This window comes from Rutidosis leptorrhynchoides, chromosome 9 (genome assembly GCF_046630445.1).
Source record: "Rutidosis leptorrhynchoides isolate AG116_Rl617_1_P2 chromosome 9, CSIRO_AGI_Rlap_v1, whole genome shotgun sequence".
NCBI lineage: Eukaryota > Viridiplantae > Streptophyta > Magnoliopsida > Asterales > Asteraceae > Rutidosis > Rutidosis leptorrhynchoides.
This window is the reverse complement of record NC_092341.1, coordinates 14,208,877-14,231,049: the sequence shown is the minus strand read 5'-3', so window position 1 is coordinate 14,231,049 and position 22,173 is coordinate 14,208,877. Positions and strand designations below refer to the sequence as shown.

The 22,173-nt window shown below is 31.6% G+C and overlaps 1 protein-coding gene across 1 annotated transcript; it reads left to right on the top strand.

Moving 5' to 3' along the window:
• Positions 1 to 17,583: 17,583 nt before the first annotated feature.
• On the top strand, positions 17,584 to 18,810 carry LOC139867767 (uncharacterized). The gene is made up of 2 exons (XM_071856122.1): positions 17,584 to 17,598; positions 18,193 to 18,810. The coding sequence occupies exons 1-2, from the start codon at positions 17,584 to 17,586 to the stop codon at positions 18,808 to 18,810; spliced, it is 633 nt and encodes a 210-aa protein (XP_071712223.1).
• Positions 18,811 to 22,173: the final 3,363 nt, after the last annotated feature.

The window sequence follows — 22,173 nt, the reverse complement described above, 5'->3', positions numbered from 1 at the left end:
TTGTAAATTCAAAATCAATTTCAATTAACGTTAATCATAATTCAGTTGATCATATCTTTTAATCCGTTCATCGAAATTATTCGATATCTAAATGAAAAGTTATTGATTTTTCGCCAGCTTTCCAAAAACATGTATATCATATACCTTTTAATAGTAATATATGTAATTAATTTGTGATTCATTATAAACTGTTTAATGACGAAATTTAGCATACACGTATGTATAAATATATATACTCGAGCACTAGACATGGATATGCAATTAATATATAAAAGATAAAATATGAGTGCTTACGTATCAATATTGAGATTCAATATTGTAGGAAAGTACGTAGACGTAATGGAGATGATAAACACTAGGTTTGATTCATAAATATACCCCCGAACATTACCCATAATTTTCTTAGCTCTATCCCGCTTGAAAACCATTTTGAAAGTGACACACTCAAGACCTCGCCGTAGTATTTTATGTATAATACTAATTAATAATATTAATAATAATAAGATTAATAATAATATTAATCTTAATAATAATAATAATAATAATAATAATATAAATAATAAATACTTACGGAGTAATATTAATAGTGTGAGAAAACAGAACTGAAATCGTGCAATTTATAGAACCTTTTCTGAAAAAGTACCCCATGCGATCGCATGGGATTCGTGCTTCAAGTCCATGCGATCGCATGGCCCTCTGATCCGGCTCACAAACTTTTAACTTTTTGTTTGTCGACATAATTTTATATAATATATATAATATATTTAATTTATATAATTAATTATATATTATATTAAATTCACATGCATAGTTGACTTGTAATTTTTGTTTCGATAAGTTGTACATTATCACTCGACTTATGTCCCGGTTCCAGTTTTTCAAATGTCCTTTCGTACGCTGAGAAAACTTGTATTTTATATTTCGTGTCACGTACCTTTGTCAAAATATAGCCTTAAATTATCCCTAAACTATACCACTCAAAGTATATCTTAAACTTTCGAGTATTTTGATCATTTACTTCTATAAATCATCATCTCGCAATTTGTTAATATATATATAATAACAATTCGTTTTTATGACCAAGTTAATATTATATTTTATCGTATTGTTAAATATATATTTTCAATGTTAATAAACACATTTTAAAATACATATCGCAAGTTATTCATATATCTAATTCCAACTGTTGATATTCCTTATTATTGTATGTGTCCAAATTACGTTATTTAAACAAACACTTTACCATTTATTCCGAATACCGTTAATAATGAATGATTTCCCAAATCAACTTGGACCTTACAACAGAGACCCGTAATAATATCATAATCCTTAAGGGACTCAATAATTATCTTTTAATTTAATCGTTTGGCATAATCTTTTAACTCTGTATCTAAATATATCAATCAGATAATCAAACCAATAAGTTTAATGCACAGTATCATATACTCAACACTTTGTTATGTTTTCAAGTTATGGTATATATATGTATATATTTACATAAAATTGTTTGCGAATCGTTGAGAACAATTGAAAGGTAATTGAATAGTTCAAAAATTTTGAGATTCAACTTTACAGACTTTGCTTATCGTGTCGGAAACGTTAAAGATTAAGTTTAAATTTGGTCAGAAATTTCCGGGTCATCACACACATCACCCTTCTTACTTCGATATTAGTCATACCAGTTCGGAATTTCCAAAATCAATGGGTAGTTAATCCCCGTCCTCATACTCTCCCTTTCGTGTCTCACTTATAAGCAACAACTTTATACTTAAGCATTTTTAGTCGAAGGACTTATGCCCTACTAATAGCCATCAACCACATTTAAATTCAACAGTTTTCATTACCTCGTAACATTTTTGCTCAAATATCATCCGAGATTTTTAAAAGTCTTTTACTCGATTCTCATCAATCTTTTTCCAACTTGTAACCTCCGAAATATGAAAATTTTGTTTGCCAAAATTTTACTTACACTATTTTACTGTGCGATCCTCTCGAAACCTAATAAAAATAAATTTATTTTATTTGCCATTCGTGCAAATTTTTAAAATCGTATACGTTATATAAAATAAAGTAAATAATTACTTCTTTTTGACAAATACATATGAAATTTTACTTTCACTTTTACAAATCAAATCTTTTATTCAAAGGATATTTTACCTTGAATGGTACGTGTTGTACATAACCCTAGTTTGCTAAGAACTTAATTTCTTTTCTTACATCGTCACCTTAAACGAATTCTATAAAATTTTAGTCTCTTGTCAATATAAAAGTTTTCGTTGCTTATTCGTATCCAAGTCATCATGAAGACAGACAACTGTCGAAACTAAGAGATTTATGTGTGTGTATGTGATGAAGGCACTTACTACCACGTCATGCAGAGCCTTTGGGCTTCCACAAACACTTAAACCATTCAAAATTACTGCGTTACCCCAGGGATCTTATTCTTCACACCTGTCGGAGCGATGCTCTATCTTACATAACTCAAAGTCCTGACCTATTCCAAGGAAATTCTCATCTAGTGATATTAACATCATTAGTATTTCGACTTTAATATTAGCCATAACCTGTGTGGCATTCTGTAAAGTCAAGAAGCGATTAACTTCTCATCCTCACGCTTTATCCTTCGTACCTCACTTTTTAGCAACGGCTTCACACGTGAACATTTTTGCCCAAAGACTTATGTTATCAAAACTACATTTAATTCATTAGTTTTCATTACCTAGTAATGTGTCACCCGGTGATTCAAAGATTTTCACTCAATCTTTTTCAACTCATAAGCTCTGAAATGCGAAAAACTATGTTTATCAAAATTTTTACACATTGATTTTACACGTTGCTTATTTGTGCGGTCCTCACGAGATTTATGGATAAATGAAAGTACTAAAAACTTTCCTGTCACTTATGCGATTTATAAAACCATATATGTATGTACGTAATTAAGTTAATAAATTTACCTTCACTTAATTTGATTAGTACATACAAAGTTATACCTCCAAATAACTTAAAAATCGCTCATTTATCGAGTTATTTAAGTTAAGTCAAATAGTTTTGTGCAAAATGGTACACGTTGTACATACTTCTAAATTTACTAAGAACTTCGTTCCGTTTATGTTATCACATCAAACGTTTAAAGGTTTTTCAAAACTTCCTTGGTGTTACTAAAGGTTTTCGTATTAAACTACACCATGTATGGATCACACTTCTTCTCGCCCTCCGTTAGGGATGAAGCTTACTATTAAAATCTTTGTTAAAAATGCTTGAGCCACTTTGGGTGGCAGATGTTTAAAAATTTGTTAAGAAGTCTTTGCGCTCATGAAATGTTCCCTTTAAGGTTAGACATGACAAAAACGTGGGCCGATAAATCAGTCTTCCGAGGTACACTCAGTGGTCACCCTATTGTAGGAAAGGCACTAGACGGGTTTCTACTCTCAATGTTTCACGGCTAATCACAGCACCCTCGTAAACATCATCTCTATGAATCAGTAGGTTGAGGTACAAGGAATCGTTTTTGAGATTCTTTTCAGTTAGAGTAAAACGTTCTTTATGACCTAGGGTTCACGTATCTTCTCATCCGCGCATCCCCTTAAGTATAAGGATAAATTCAGAACGAACCGCTCAGAGAGTTCACTCTCGTTCGAGAACCACACCTTTCATGCGATTTTCTTTCGGAAATGTAGTATAAAATACTTTAAGAATCTATGAATCTTGTTATCCTTTTGGAAGGGACTGCTTAAAACATCTGTATCACGAATATGGTTACCCTACATATTCCTTCCTTCATTGGTCACAACTATATGTTGTTCTAGATTAATGTTAAACCTAACTTCAACATGTAACTGAATGGATAAAGTTACATTATGGAACTATGCTTTCTTTCCATCCAAGGATGAGTTCACATGCGGTATATTGTGATCGACCTGTTTTCCATTCTATCTGTTAGCTTGGTACTACAACATAAGCGCTCAATGTTTTAGATGAGTTTGGTAACTTTCATGATGTATTCCATGCATCCAGCTTACTGTAGATGACTGTAAGGCTAAAAATGTCATATTTCCTTTTGTGGGTATATATTCAGATGACGTACTCATGTTAGCCAGAAACGAAATCAATTTGTTGATCTCTTAGGACAAGAGACTTAATCAATGGCATATACCTATTCTTACCTTTATACGCTAAAGTACCTTTCAAGGTAAATAGCTCGCTTCTGAGACCACGAGTCTCTCAGAACCTTGATACGCTACTTCTTATTTAAATACGGTACCATTTTTAGTCACTCCTCAAACTTTGGGACAAAATTTCCATTAACAGGTGGGTAATGTAACGACCCAGCTTTTTCGACTTGCTTTTGTGCCTTGTGTTTTTGCGAAACTGCGTATTTGTGCGTACTGTGTTACTTTATACTCTGGAAACTTGATTTACGTGGTTTACTTCCATTTATATGTTAAAACGTGCCTTAGAGTACGTAGGATACATAACTTGATCATTGAAAGCCTTTATAACCGTTAGTGTTATTTGACGTTTCGAATAAACCGCGAACTGCGCACACGTTTAACTTTTGTCGTAATCGGAATATTATGACTGTGAAATATTAATTATTATTTTATAATAATAATTACCTGGGTTTTTGGATGCTTAATTACGTGTAGTAATTTAATTATGCACAATAGTTAGTCTTGTTGAACTTTCTACCTTGTTGGACTTAAGCCCACCCTACTCTAGCTAGTAACCCATTTAAATAGCCCAAGTATTATTTACTAGTGACCCATAATAAATAAAATAAATAAAATAAATAAAATAAATTAATTAATGAGTCATACAAGCATTTGGATAAGGATCATCCATATGGTTACATGGGATTCTAGCATAAGTACATGCTTTAGACAACCACTACCCAAAAAGCAAAATGGTGTCTCCCCTCCCCCTTCCCTAAAACCTACGGCCTATAGGTCATGCCAAGTCACCAATCCATGTCAATTTTTGCTTATAAATACTAGCCAATTTCCCTCATTCAAACACTTGCTCTCATTTGGTTTTCACACACATTTGTTCTTTCTTTCTTTACTTTCTAGTATTACTTGTAAGTTTTCTCTTTTTCTTCTTCTTTTCCCTTCCAATTTCGTGTATCATCATCATTCTTTCATGGAGATCAAGTTCCTTTAACTTGATCTTGATTATATCTTGTTGATTCAAGCATGAATCCTTCAAGAACATGGAAGATTCAAGCTTTCTAGCTTTGAATCTTCATCAACTTTGTAGATTCATCTTTCTTTTACTTTAATCTTGTTATTTTGTGATAAAGATTCAAACCTTTGTTTGTAATCTTCATGTATCTTCAAGATCCAAGCTTTATGCTTCAAGATCTTCAAGAACAATTAAGATGCAAGCTTTCTAGCTTGAATCTTCATATCTTTTTGTTAAATCTAAGTTCTTTTTGCTTTGATCATGTTGTTTTGTGAAAAAAAATTCAAACTTTTATTTGTAATCTTCATGTATCTTCAAGATCCAAGCTTTATGCTTCAAGATCTTCAAGAACACTCAAAGGTTCAAGCTTTCTAGCTTTGTAACCTTGTAACTTGTGTGAAATGGATCCAAGCTCTCTAGCTTAGGGTTCCATCACCTCATTTGACTTAGATTATGTTTATACTTGATTGATTGATGTAAAGTTTGTAGCTCTAGTTGAAATTGTGACTTGTATTTGTGTTAAGACTAAGGATATGATGTAACCTTGGTTCATCATCCATCTAAGACTCATAAATGAGTTGTGTTCTTACTTGGTCTTAACATATTGTGTATTGATGGTGGAATCTTAGTCAAGGTGATGCTAAACCATCAACGAGTTGTACACTTGAAGCTACAAGCATCAAGGATGAGAACCGTGATGAGCATCAAGTACTAAGAACCCCATCGAAGCACCTAACCTACTGTTTTTCATATCTGATCAGACCACCTGGGCTACTATAAAGTTGATTTTCAGTTAGTTCGTTTCGAGTAGATGATTTTCCATTGAGGCCTCGTCTTAATCCGAGTTACGGCTTAGGATTTATGGCCCTCCGAGAGTCACTACACCCTATTAACGTTGTGCTGAAATTTCTGACCTACTCGCACTTAAACCGTCTCCACCGTCAAACGAAGATGAGTTAGGTTCTGAAAATTAGTCAGCTGTTAGGGGACTCATATACGGAGCCATAACCACTGATTATGCATCTTTTCGATTTACGTAGAGGTCGTAGCATCTGACCGAAGTCAGCTTACTGTTTCGATCTCTATTCTTGTCGAACTTACTTAGCTTTTTAAGATGATGAATGATGATGATGATGACACTTAAACTTATTTTATGCACTATTAGAACTTATAAAGACAACCTACTGACCTAGTAATCTTTGATTTAGGTTGACGACATTTCGGACCGACTTTCTACTTGCACACTTTCGTATCAACTTGTATTGCTTATTCACTGTGAGTTATAGCATTCCTTTTTTACTTTAACTATTTTGGGACTGAGAATACATGCGCTTTTACGTTTTATATACTAGGCATGAGTACTTAAACTTTATATGTGTGTGGGTTATACAACGGCATAAACATTCCCCTTAGCACGGTAACGTTTAGTCATTGGTTTTTTAACCGGTGAACGCGAATCTTAGATATGGATCCATAGGGTTTGACATCCCCACTCGGGCTAGTCGCACTAGCATTTAATGGGTGTTTAATTATGACGATCGCTCCAAATCCATATGGACGAACACGTCATTCATCGATTTCATTGCGAGGTATTTGACCTCTATATGATACGTTTTGTAAACATTGCATTCTTTTGAAAAGGCACACCATAAATGAATATTTAAATCAAAGGTTTTCGACATCTGATGATTTCTACATATAGACAATCACCATAAATAATAGTTTACAACAGTACTTCTGTTGACAATGCAGTCAAAATAAGATACATGGTGATGACTTAGTGAATGCAACGTTTCCTAGAAAAATATGTCATGTAAGACTCCATGCACATAGCTTGTCTAACATCTAAGCAAACAGCGGAAGACTTCTTGGAAACCTGAGAATAAACATGCTAACAAGTGTCAACACGAAGGTTGGTGAGTTCATAGTTTTAATGTTTCGTATAATCTGTATATAAAGGTGGATCACAAGATTTCAGTTGTTCATCCAGAAACGTTTATCAAAGTATTCTACAAGATTGAGCACCCTGGTAACTAAGCTTTAACGTCTATAATAAGTACCCCTGTTTTAATATACATGCAACCAACATATACAATACACGTAAACCAACGTGTACTAAACTCAAATAGCATACGTCTGTTTTATAGTTCAGGCTAGGATTTCTATACCTGGAACAGACGGGGATGTCAAGCCCTATGGATCCATATACTACTACTCGCGCCCACCAGTTCTTATAACCGGCAGTTACTAGTTACCAAAGCTAAGGGATTTTCGGTTCAAACTCAGTGTAGAATTTAGTATGTACTTGTATCCATTGTGTTTAAAATAAATTGCATGTATTCTCAGTCCAAAAATATATAATGCAAAAGCAATTAATAAGGGATCAATGAAACTCACCTTAGCAGCATATAAAGTCGTTCACCAAAATGTGACCGAAACTCGGATTACCAAATAACCGTAGATCTCAACGTAACAATATTGTGATTTAATATTTTAGAAAAGTACGTAGACGCAACAGAGATGATAAACACTAGGTTTGACTTGAGAACAATACCCTTGAACATTACCCATAACCTCCTTGGCAATAACCCATGGTTTCCTTAGCTCTAACCCGTTCAAAACTCATTTTGAAAGTGACACTCTCATGACCTTGTCGTAGTATTTTATGTCTAATACTAATATTACTAATAATAATATTAAGATAAATAATAATATTAATCTTAATAATAATAATAATAATAATAATAATAATAATAATAATAATAATAATAATAATAATAATAATAATATATTTATACGGAGGAATATAAGAGAGAAGTGAATGAGCAAACAAAAACAGAATTCGATCGAATTTATAGCACTTGGCCTGAAATCCACTGCCATGCGATCACATGGCTTGGTAGAAGGATTCTCATGCGATCGCATGGGGTCCTTTTCCAGCTCACAAAACTTTTGTCCAAACGTTTGTCGACATAATTTTTATATTAATATATAATATATATAATTTATATAATTAATTATATATTATATTAAATTCACGTGCATAGTTGACTTGTAATTTTATTTCGATATGTCGTACGTCTTCACTCAACTTATGTCCCGGTTCCGGTTTTTCGAATGTCCTTTCGTACACTTAGAAAACTAGCACTTTTCGTTACGTGACGTGTACCTTTATCAAAAATTAAATTTAATCATTGATAACTATGTCACTCTAAGTGTAGCTTTAATTAATTAAGTGTTTTGGTTATTTGCTTCTATGTCAATTTTTACTGTAGCAATTCACTGTAGCAAGTCAATTTCACTGTAGCAAATAGTGATTTTCGAAAACACTGTAGCATTTTGGGTACTGTAGCAATTTGAAAATACTGTAGCAAAGTAGTGTTTTACTTGTTCATCTTAAACGTTTTAGTTCACTTATCTAAATATCAATCGAATTAACAAACGAATGTTACTATCGTTTACTAAATAACTTGAAATTATATATATGTATATATGTTTATTTGATATACATAAATCAGTTTTTAAATACACATTGGAAGTTATTTATAATTAATTTTAATAATAAATATTTCAACTTATCATATATATTCAAATAAATATTTAAACAATAAGTTTAATGTACGGTATCAAACAATTAATACATTGCTACTTTTTCAAGTTATAGTATATATGTATCTATTTACATATAATTATTCGCGAATCGTCGAAAACAACCGAAGGGTATTTAAATATATGAAAGTAGTTCAAAAATTTTGAGATTCAGTTTTACAGACTTTGCTTATCGTGTCAGAAATGTTAATCATACAAGGATTAAGTTTAAATTTTGTCAGAAATTTTCGGGTCATCACAGTACCTACCCGTTAAAGAAATTTCGTCCTGAAATTTGAGTGAGGTCGTCATGACTAACAATAAAGATGTTTTCATGCCGTATATGTGTTGATAAATAGAGTTTTATCACCGTTGAATAATATGGATAAAATAATCCAATTACTCGAAGCGTATGAGAGAAGTTATCGTAATCAAGTGAAATGGAGAATAGAGATGCGTCTTATCTCTTGATGTAGTAACGATTGATTTTCGGATTTTAAGGAATAGAAAATCTTCATAATTTAAATAAGATTTGATTTTTCGGAATTTGCGGAAATTAGAATTTTCTTTGATTAAATGCGTAATCTGCCTCTATTGCTGCGTCCGATATTTTGCTATAAATTGACCTCTTCCGTTTCATTATTTTCACTACTCCTACATCTTCTTCCTCATTTCATACTTTCAAAAGATTGTGAAATGCTTCATCCAGTTCTGATTCTTGATATACTCCTAACTTTCATATCTGTTATTCTTCTTTTTCATCTACCACCAGAGGAAATTACTTTCTTCTACCATTACCTTGGGGTTATAGTGTTTTTCATTCTCCCGTATCTTTATATTGCTATACGCATTGATATAAACGGTTTGTAATATATGTGTTGTTGTCAGGCTTTATATTTTCCCTTATATTTTGGAGCTCCATGCTTTCGTTTTTCCTTCCCGACTTCAAGTCAAGCGAATAATGGTCCAGAATTCGTAGCTATACATTTCGGAATGAACATAGTTAATGTTCTAAGAAAGAAATTGTAATGACACGATCTTGATTTGTCAAATTACCAGAATATTTGGAAAAGACCGAATCATCAAGAAAAGTATTTTCTTGATATATTTAGAGATTAAATAGAATGAAAGAGTTATGTAATATGGTTCATGATGAGGGTGAGATCTGTGAACCTTTATCACGTTCCGTTAGAAACTCAGCATGATTTACTGTAATATAATCACGTTGATCAAGTGTCATTATATTATATTAATTCATGCTTCATTTCCCAATATTACTTAAAAACATCCATTTTTTTTTCAGATTTTAGAAACTAAAATAGATTCTTTTATGATGTAACACAGATAGTGTGAAGAGATGAATGATTTCTGATAAGAATAGGTATGAAGATATCTCCAGAAATATCGAGGATATTTATAATGAAAGATACGATGATATCTTAGAATTTCTAATATCAGAGGATGATGCGTAAAATCTGTCTGTGAAGGTTTAGAATAAGAAGTAAGGTTGAGTCTTTGTGATTTATTCACAGCCTCTTTCATACTTTACTCAATCCGTTTTTCAGTTCCAAACCTTCTCTTTTTCTCAGCTTTACCACCATACTATTTTTTATCATCAAACTTTTGACTGTTAAGGTCGTTTACAGTTTTTGCTGCTTCATCAACATTTTTCCAAAATTCGGAGAACTAATTTCGTAGTTTGGGGTGTTTTTCGGAAACTTCACATTCGAAGTATGTAAGTCCAGGAGGTAGACGTTATATGCACATTTATAACTGTTGGCGTAAACGTGCTGCAAGATTTCAAAATACTGATTGCTAATTCCCGATAGTTGGTATGGCAATTGCCGTTACAAGATGTGGATGAGTACATGATACGGTTTCAATGAGTATAAGGATTTTTCGGAAGGTCAAAGATCAATGAAGTTGTTGGTAAATTTACTGCTAATGTGGTGGAACATGAAAGATTCCCCGATAACAGAAACGTATATGCCAAAGTTACAAGTCTGAAAGGTCGTTGTTGACTGGTTGAACGGTAGATAATACTGGATACTTTGAAAAGAAATTGCAAGGTTATTTTCAGTAATAACAATGCTAAAGGATCTTTCACATTTTTGAAGTCAAAGTATAGCTTTGAAAGATGTAGAGATCTAAGAATGATGTCACCCGTTAAATCTTGACTTGGATTCTAATCCGTCAATATCAGAATATGTAATAGAATTTGTATGGAAACGATTGTATATCGCTGTGAGCATAGTTAATAATTTTTGAATCAAAGTTGAAGAATGTACAGTATAACATATTAATTGTGAACTTATATATTTCCCGGGAATTACCTACCCGTTAAAGATTTCACAAGTAATATTTTGTACAAAAGAATTTTTATTACCGTCTTTATGAAAATATATGTATGTATATTTTCTTCAGATGTAATACAGATTTGATGAGTTAATATCATATTAAGCTCATTTGATTTTTGACTTGAATTAGAAATGAATAATCTCTAAAACATTAAAGATTTAATAATCTTTACGGAGTATTTCACTAATGTAATCAATACTCAGTTTTATTGATATTTTCTCAGTGAATCATGTTGGTGCTCATGGAACTCTTGCTAACTTCGCAAGGTACGAATGTTGTTTTCTAGAAAGTTTCGAATACATCGAAGATGAAAGTATAAAATCAACCATATAATTGAATAATATACTTAGTTTATTATGAAATGGAATTCATTGAGTTGGAAACAGAGATTGTAGTTAACGATGGTTAAGTCATTAACGAAGGATGTACATCATAGCATATTAGTAATATGAATTAACCGAGTAGTACCTACCAGTTAAGATTCACACGTAATAACTTGGTACAAAAAGATTTATTTTGATTTCAAAATTCATATATATTAAATATACATAAAATTTCTTCAGGGGAAATGAGTTAATACTTTATCAGTTATTGTTGCTGGTATTTCTTGGTAACTACGGTGCGTATGACGTTGATTCTCGTGGAACAGATTGTGAAGTTGAGGTTTCCGATGCGGATGTTGTTGATGGTGGTAATGGTACTGTTGGTGTTGTTGTCGGTGGTACTATTGATGCTTGTGATGCTGCTGGTGCTTGTAACCTTTGCACCATATTCTCCAAAGCCACTACCCGAGTGCGAAGCTCGTTGACTTCCTCTACTACACCGGAATGATTGGCGGTTCGAACGAGCGGATGAATAAGATCCAGAATTTGAGAGAGTATATGATCATGACGAGATGTTCTGGAGATGAGAGAGAAAATGGTATTACGAACAGGTTCGCCGGTAAGTGCTTCAGGTTCTTCGCCAAGAGGGCAATGTGGTGGATGGAAGGGATCGCCTTCTTCTTGTCTCCAATAATTAAGTAGGCTACGAACCCATCCCCAATTCATCCAGAATAGACGATGGCTAATTGGTTGATCCATTCCGGTTACACTTTTTTCAGAGTTCAGGTGAATATCCATATCGGAATAGCTGTCGGATTTTAAGAAATTTGAATTGGATACGGGATCCATCTTGTATAATTAGATAGATGATTTTTGATATGAAATAGATTATAGAATTTAGATTGGTACTCTTCAATATATAATTTACATATGTATATATAATACCAAAATTCCGTAAATTACGGAGAAATTTTCGGAAGATGGCAGTCAAAGTTTATAGTAACAGATACGCTAAGATATGAATTTTGTCTATACACTATTCATGTAATCAATGCAGTAAAATGTGTCTAGACTTAAGAATGATAAGCATGTAATTTCCGACAAGAAATGATAAGCAACACTTTTAACATGCAGACACGGTCGAAGTCCAGACTTACTAATGCATCTTAACAACTATCAGTTAGACACACTCATGCAAGACCTGGTTCGCTAGGACCAACGCTCTGATACCAACTATGACGATCGCTCCAAATCCATATGGACGAACACGTCATTCATCGATTTCATTGCGAGGTATTTGACCTCTATATGATACGTTTTGTAAACATTGCATTCTTTTGAAAAGGCACACCATAAATGAATATTTAAATCAAAGGTTTTCGACATCTGATGATTTCTACATATAGACAATCACCATAAATAATAGTTTACAACAGTACTTCCGTTGACAATGCAGTCAAAATAAGATACATGGTGATGACTTGGTGAATGCAACGTTTCCTTGAAATATATGTCATGTAAGACTCCATGCACATAGCTTGTCTAACATCTAAGCAAACAACGGAAGACTTCTTGGAAACCTGAGAATAAACATGCTAACAAGTGTCAACACAAAGGTTGGTGAGTTCATAGTTTTAATGTTTCGTATAATCTGTATATAAAGGTGGATCACAAGATTTCAGTTGTTCATCCAGAAACGTTTATCAAAATATTCTACAAGATTGAGCACCCTGGTAACTAAGCTTTAATGTCTATAATAAGTACCCCTGTTTTAATATACATGCAACCAACATGTACAATACACGCAAACCAACGTGTACTAAACTCAAATAGCATACGTCTGTTTTATAGTTCAGGCTAGGATTTCTATACCTGGAACAGACGGGGATGTCAAGCCCTATGGATCCATATACAACTACTCGCGCCCACCAGTTCTTATAACCGGCAGTTACTAGTTACCAAAGCTAAGGGATTTTCGGTTCAAACTCAGTGTAGAATTTAGTATGTACTTGTATCCATTGTGTTTAAAATAAATTGCATGTATTCTCAGTCCAAAAATATATATTACAAAAGCAATTAAAAAGGGATCAATGAAACTCACCTTAGCAGCATATAAAGTCGTTCACCAAAATGTGACCGAAACTCGGATTACCAAATAACCGTAGATCTCAACGTATCAATATTGTGATTTAATATTTTAGAAAAGTACGTAGACGCAACAGAGATGATAAACACTAGGTTTGACTTGAGAACAATACCCTTGAACATTACCCATAACCTCCTTGGCAATAACCCATAGTTTCCTTAGCTCTAACCCGTTCAAAACTCATTTTGAAAGTGACACTCTCATGACCTCGTCGTAGTATTTTATGTCTAATACTAATATTACTAATAATAATATTAAGATAAATAATAATAATAATTATAATAATAATAATAATAATAATAATAATAATAATAATAATAATAATAATAATAATAATAATAATAATAATAATAATAATAATAATAATAATAATAATAATAATAATAATAATAATAATAATATATTTATACGGAGGAATATAAGAGAGAAGTGAATGAGCAAACAAAAACAGAATTCGATCTAATTTATAGCACTTGGCCTGAAATCCACTACCAAGCGATCGTATGGCTTGGTAGAAGGATTCCCATGCGATCGCATGGGGTCCTTTTCCAGCTCACAAAACTTTTGTCCAAACGTTTGTCGACATAATTTTTATATTAATATATAATATATATAATTTATATAACTAATTATATATTATATTAAATTCACGTGCATAGTTGACTTGTAATTTTTGTTTCGATATGTCGTACGTCATCACTCGACTTATGTCCCGGTTTCGGTTTTTCGAATGTCCTTTCGTACACTTAGAAAACTAGCACTTTTCGTTACGTGACGTGTACCTTTATCAAAAATTAAATTTAATCATTGATAACTATGTCACTCTAAGTGTAGCTTTAATTAATTAAGTGTTTTGGTTATTTGCTTCTATGTCAATTTTTACTGTAGCAATTCACTGTAGCAAGTCAATTTCAATGTAGCAAATAGTGATTTTTGAAAACACTGTAGCATTTTGGGTACTGTAGCAATTTGAAAATACTGTAGCAAAGTAGTGTTTTACTTGTTCATCTTAAATGTTTTAGTTCACTTATCTAAATATCAATCGAATTAACAAACGAATGTTACTATCGTTTACTAAATAACTTGAAATTATATATATGTATATATCTTTATTTGATATACATAAATAAGTTTTTAAATACACATTGGAAGTTATTTATAATTAATTTTAATAATAAATATTTCAACTTATCATATATATTCAAATAAATATTTAAACCAATAAGTTTAATGTACGGTATCAAACAATTAATACATTGCTACTTTTTCAAGTTATAGTATATATGTGTCTATTTACATATAATTATTCGCGAATCGTCGAAAACAACCGAAGGGAATTTAAATATATGAAAGTAGTTCAAAAATTTTGAGATTCAGTTTTACAGACTTTGCTTATCGTGTCAGAAATGTTAATCATACAAGGATTAAGTTTAAATTTTGTCAGAAATTTCCGGGTCATCACATTAATACTTCGTGAACATACGCACTCGCCAAGTGTACTTTCAGGGGGTTATAAACGTTAAGTCTAGTTACCGGGTGCCCACGGTTATACATATACTTTATCATACTGATTTGAATTACTGATTTGAAACGCTTGTTTGAAGCACTGAAATCTCGTGGCCTACATTACATTACTGAATACAAACAAACTATAGCTCACCAACATTCGTGTTGACCTTTTAAGCATGTATTTCTCAGGTATTTAGACGTTGTTGCTTCCGCTATTAGCCTTGCTGTTCTAGTCTCGGTGTATAGACTTGCTGTTATAGATTTGCTGTGTTAGACATCCGCTGCATTACTTAGAGATGTCTCAAGCATGGAACTTTTACTTTGCATTCGCAACTTATGTTATTTTCAAAACAATAGCTTTGTAATGACCTTAGTATCATGTACTCATGTTAATGTTTCCTATTCATCTTTTGTAAAACGTTATCTGTTCATGAATGCAAAACTGGTTTTCAAACAACATATAGTGTTAACCTTGTAATGATCCTGTTGTTGATGTACCGTACACGATGATTTTGTACGGGGCGTCACATTCTTCTCCAAATTACTCATTACAATCATAACATTTGGTTTTTTCTTTTTTGTTGAATTTTGTTTTATTTGATCTTCAATAAAATCATTCTCTTCATTAGGATCAGAATGATCCTCTTCATCAATAGGGATGTGAAAAAATTATTCACTTGATTGTTTTTCAGCATTGACCGCATTAGCTTCTTCATGGTCTTCTACATTTGTCATTTCATCATTTACCACAATTATGTCTTGACTTTAATCTCTGATATCACTGATCGTCAATAACTGGACAGAAAATTTATTTTTGTTTCTTTTTAGGAATCATAGAATAAATTTGTGTACAATAGTTTTTATAATACAGTAAATTATGAATATAAAATTATAATAAACAGTGTTTTTTTACATACCGCTTGCGCTACTCCTTCGACTGTCTGATCTACTTCATCATCAACAACATGTACTTTATATTTCTTTTTAAGCCATTTAGTCATATGCGTCGTTAATTTAGACTCGTTGTCATCAATATCGTGAAACACTGATTTATCCATTTAATCAATTCTTCATGTATGTTTTGATTCAAGAAACTCCTCATACTGATTCTTACCCAACTTATATCAAAAAATCAGTGACAAAAGTCTAATGAAAGGAACTTGATAGCACTTAGTAGGTTCTTTCAGTAACCTAACAAACTCTTCAAAATAGAGTTTAGCATAGTCAATATCTAACCCATCAATAAATGAACTTAAAATTAAAATCCCAAACTGGTTTAAGATATCAGAACTTTCAGTTTTATGTGTTAAACATCTGTTAATACTTACAACTAGAAACCTCCACCTATTTGTAAAACACTTAGTGGAAATTCTACCATCTGCACGACTTGTAAATCCTATCTTTGAAAAAATTCGTTCATATTCCTTCTTATAAGGAACTGCAGTAAAACTTCTACTATCAGGCAGCCCCAAAACAATTCTTATATCAGATTGATCAATTAAAATTCTTCGAATACCCTCTAATATTGTACCAGTAAAACTTGTACCATCTTCACTAAGTGAACATGTATACCAAAACTCTGCTAAAAATTACGGAATAATCTAAATGTCTTCAAAAAAAAGCTAAACTCAAAGAATGTGATTCCAAAAAACTTATCATTTGTTTATAACCTTTGGTTTTTTCAGGAGTTGGAACTGATGTGTTAGCAACTTGATTATTTAAACTTACTTGAATTTGTTTGTTTTGAGTGATTTCTTTTGGTCGGTTTACGTTACTAGGAGGGGTGTAATTCCACAGATTTTTCTTTGTAAGCTTCATCAGACTGCCTTCAATTACTTCATTAGTTGTCGCCATTGGAAGAATCGTTGAAACAAGATGATGAATTTTGAATTAAAATTGAATTTGATTAGGGTTTGTAGAAAGGGGGGTTTTTGTAGAAATAGGGCCTTTTTTGTAGATCTTGTGTGTTATGATTTTGACCGTCATTTTTAACCGTACAATTTTACTTAAAGCGTCCCCATATTATATGTTTATTCTGTTTTCATCCTTTTATATTTTTACAAATAATATAAAATTAAAATGTAGAACCCTTAAGTTAATGAATGTAGAACATATAATGTAGAAAGTGTTCGAATTTCAAATTATTTGTTCGTATTTCGACTTAAACATATGACAGGGATGTTTATGAAACTTTTCTAAATATTACAGGGACTATTAAAGAATCGTATATATTAAATCAAGGACCTATTGTGAACTTTTTTCATAAATTTGGCAATCATTTACATAATCAGTATTTTGGGGAAAACACGAATCAGAACTGTAAATTTGCAAATCAAATCAAAAACCCAAAACCCTAAAAAACAGATTTAACTTTAACTACTTAATTTACTAAAATCATTAGCATTACGACGTTCAGGAGTAAAAAAAGTGCAATTCATTAGCATTAGGTCGTTCGTTGGAGGATAGAACTTTATAACTATGTCTGATACCGAGGTATTACAGTCAAACTTTGTATTCATCTTAATGTATCATATTGTTGATATATAAGTGCTTTTATAAGATTTTTTTGATGATTTTAAATTGTAGGTATTACTGAATTTTTTTGATAATTTTTTCATAGATTTTGTATCAATCATTTCATCGAACACCTTGTATACATGTTATTTTTGTACTGCAGTTCATGTTGAATGTGTGTGAATTTATTTAGAAGCTTAACTGTAGTTCATGTAGAATGTGTGTATATTTGATTAGAAGCTTAACTGTAGTTCATGTTGAATGTGTGTGAATTTGTGCTGTAGTTCATGTTGAACGTGTGTGAATTTGTATATGAGTCCTTAAATGTATTTATTCGAAACTTTTATGCTGTGATAAATGATCTTTTGTACATATGTTTCTACATGATCTTTTTTCTACATGAATGTTCTACAATTTTTGTTTGAATGTATGCTAATTATTCGTCAAGCATAATTAGAAAAATATAACTTATGTAGCATACATTTTCTGTTTTCCAAACATATGTGTTTAACAATTTGAGTACGACATTTATTTGAAGAAAATTATGTGATTGACAATTTGAGTATGACACAGGATTTATTACATGGGGATTACTTTGAAGCAAAAATTACATGTCGGAACAAGATAAAAAGAATTAAATTTATTAGGAGTAGACTAAGTACTCAGCAAAGAAAACTATTCGACAACACTTGCTTTCGTTATTGGTTAGATATAAAGTTTCAGCACACCGACCCTGGTTATATCCATTTTTTACTCCAGAATCAGATTTCTCGACCAGCTGAATGCAAACTAAAAGAGGAGCCAGAAGAATTGTGGTTTAAAGTGACTTCTGATTACAATATTAGATGTGGTAGACGTGAGTTTTGTTTGGTAACTAGTATGCGTTTTGGGCCAAATGCTAATTTTAAACATTATATTGACGGAGATAAGGGTAAAACTAAGCCTAGATTTGCATCACGTGTATTAAAAAATCACCCAAACAATAGATTTAAGGTTGAACATTTTCTTAACTTGATAAAAGACAAAGACTTTTTTTCTGGGAATGACAAAAGAAGTGATGAGGATTGTGTTCGTGTAGTTATTGTATTATTAGTTCAAGAATGCTTTCTTGGGAAGATGCCACGAGACAGGATAGATATAAATTTTCTTCATTTACTTGATGACTTGAATTTAATGAACCAGTTTCCATGAGGTTCATACATATGGACGCACACGTTTAATGTTTTAAGAACCAAAATAATTAAAAATGATATGGAATCTACCGTCACATATGATTTAGCTGGGTTTTCGTGGGCATTTAAGTTAAAAGTTTACATATAACTTACAATTTAAAATTGTTTACTAAATTATACTATCATTTATTATATAACAATATATTTTTTGTGTTTTATGAAAGATGTGGATATGGGAGGCATATCACAAAAGGATATCTGCCTATGCTATCAAAACAGTTGTCAAGGATGCTGTTAACGAACTACCACGTGCAATACAATGGAAGAGGAAGAAAAAGATCACGAAATTCAATGACTATTTCAAGCTGATGGAAACACAGGTTAGAAGTTATTTTTATATTTTTAAATAAAGAAAATATAATGTAGAACTTGTTGCAGAAACATCATGATGAAAAACATTAGAATAAATTTGAGTTCTATAGTTTTTTTTTATTAAATTTTGTTTTTGGTCGTATTAAAGTTTATTTTGATTTTTCGTAGAGTAAACAAAAGTGTTTGTTGGATTGTCAATGGATCAACACAAAATACTAATATTTTTATTTTATTTTTTTCTTAATATAAATAATCTGTTTTTGTTTGTTCATAGGATAATTGTAAGTGGTGGTTGATTATCACAAAACATGAATCTAGTTGCAAGTGGTGGATTGATAGTATGAATTTTTTTGAAAACGGAGATCATCAAGTTGAAATTATTCGGACAGAAGATGAAATGATTGAAACAAGTGAAGATGAAGCAACAAATGAAAAAAATAAAGAGAAGGCTACAAATGAAACAGGTGAAACACAATTTGTGCAATGTAATGACGATAAAAATAAAGATCTGGATCACATTATAGCCTCACTTTAGCAGAGAATTAATGAACAAGATTCGAAAATTAATGAACAGAGTGTTTTAATTCAAGAATTGGAAAAGTCAAAAGATGAAGATAAGATAATCATAAGACAACTGGAGCAAAAGATTGCAAAATTGGAGACAGTTTCAAAGTTTAAAATTCAAGAGATTGAGATACCCAAATACTATAATTTTCTTTTTTTTCAAAAGTTTAAACTGAATACTAATACAGGTTTGAGGTAGTTACTAGTATATTAGTGTATTTTGTTTGACCTATTTTTTTATTTTTATTTATTTATTTATTTATTTATTTATTTATTTTTAAGTTACAGGCTGAAATTTTTTTTATGTGTTTGAACTGAATGTTTGACATTGTTTTTTAATATTTTTTTAAAGGACGATGAAGACTATTTCGATGGTTATGTATCTGAATCTATACCAATAGTTAAAGATTTAAAACCATTTGATACAAAGGTAAAGGTAGCGACACCAATGTTAAGAAGGAGCTATAGAGATACGAAAGCCACATATGTTAAAAGGTCACCTTTCGGCACAGTGAGCGAATTGAAAAAAACAAACAAGAATAATACTTTAATTACTCATGAGAAGATGGTTGTTGAAGACAAGATGGTTGTTGAAGAGAAACAGAATGAATTAGAGACTATAAGTATTCTAAAGGATGAGAAAGTAGTTATTAAAGAGGAAGATAGATTTTCGAACAAATACAAACGTTTAAGATTCAAAAATCCCAAAATCGTCGACAGTGATATTAATGAAATAATTGAAAGTTTGATGAACAAGGAAGGCTGACTATATCCTCCGCCAGATTCTTTTGATCACAAGAAATCACGTGCAGGACCTTCAACAGAAAATGATTTGGAAAAGAATAATAGTTGTGAGTTTCTTTCCGTGTTTATCAAGCAAAATAATACATATATATATATATACTGATAAAGAATTCTGGGAAAGATTGGATGGAACAATTCAAAGCGGGTATCTCAGTACTTTTGTAAGTAGCTAAAAATTTTTTTTTGTGGCATAACAGTTTAAAAATTTTAAATACATGTTAATTTTTATTTTTTTTGCAGCACATTAATGGTTGGGGGAATATGATCATGTGGTGGATTAAAAGGAAATCAGAATTAAACACTGGATTTTTTGGAACAAAGAAACAATGTACAATCATGCCCAAGGTTGCAAAATTCGCTATTCGGGGATTAATCGGTCAGAATTTTAAAAGGATTAATCAGTAATCCTAGGATTAATCGGGGATTAATCGGATTGTACTGTATACATTTAAATACTAAATTTTAAAAATTATATGTGTAAATTTAGAAAAAAAAACCATAAATATAAAAATAAACTCTAACATAATTGTCTAAAATTATCTATTTTGCTCAAAAACTATAAAGTTCTAGTATAAATTAATGTTAAAATGTTAGCCATTTTTAACTTTGACCAACTTTGATTACCAAATTCGATTTTGACCCATCAATTAACGTTGACCGTTTAATTAAACGGATTTTTGAAAATCGGAATGGATTGCTCTTAAAAATGATTAATCGGGGATTAATCGGCGAGTAATCGGGTTTTTTGCAGCACTGATAATGCCAGAGGATTATATAAGGTGGATGGTGAGATTCCAAAGTGATAAAACTAAAAATCCAAAACATGTCAGTGCTATCACTAGCTTTGCTGATGGTAAGCGACCTGAATATCCTAAATGGTCACAATGTGGAAAGATAATGTTTTAATAAAAAGTAAATCATCAATTAATATCAAAACTACTATTTTGTTTTTACGTCTGTTTGTTGTAGGTCCTATTTCCTATGCTTTTAACAACGATCAAACATTGGATCTTGTTGGTGCTTGATCTGAGCGATTTTCATGTTGATCTTTATGATAGTTTTCCGGATTGTGGTAGTACTGAATCTCGTCGTGACCTAGTTAGAATGTTAGTGGATAGTCTTCCAGATTTTCTTAAATCAATTAACTACACATCATCAAAGGAAATAATTATGCCATCTAACTACAATGAGATGCAAGTACCAAAATAAAAAGGAAATTTTGGCGATTGCGGTGGATGGGTGTGTATTCATATGGAGAGGGTAGCATGCAAAATTTCTTATGCATTTGATGATGATTCCCAAGCAATGGCAAAAGATTACCGTTCTAGAATGGTAAAGACTTTTTATGCATCAAAATTCGTTGTATGATGTACTTATTAGTATACTCTATTACTGTATTTTGGTTATGGTATATGTATCTATATGCTATTAAATGAAATGATGTTTTTTGTTGTACCTACTGTCATACTTAATTCTATTTAAAATAACTATTATGTACAAGAGTTGCATGATTACAAATGAATACAGCATACAGAAAATATCATGTTCTACATTCGTTTTCTACAATTTTATATGTAGAACATGCTGTTCTTAATGTTCTACACAACCCATTCTTCAATTTGAAAATAGATGCAAAATCTAC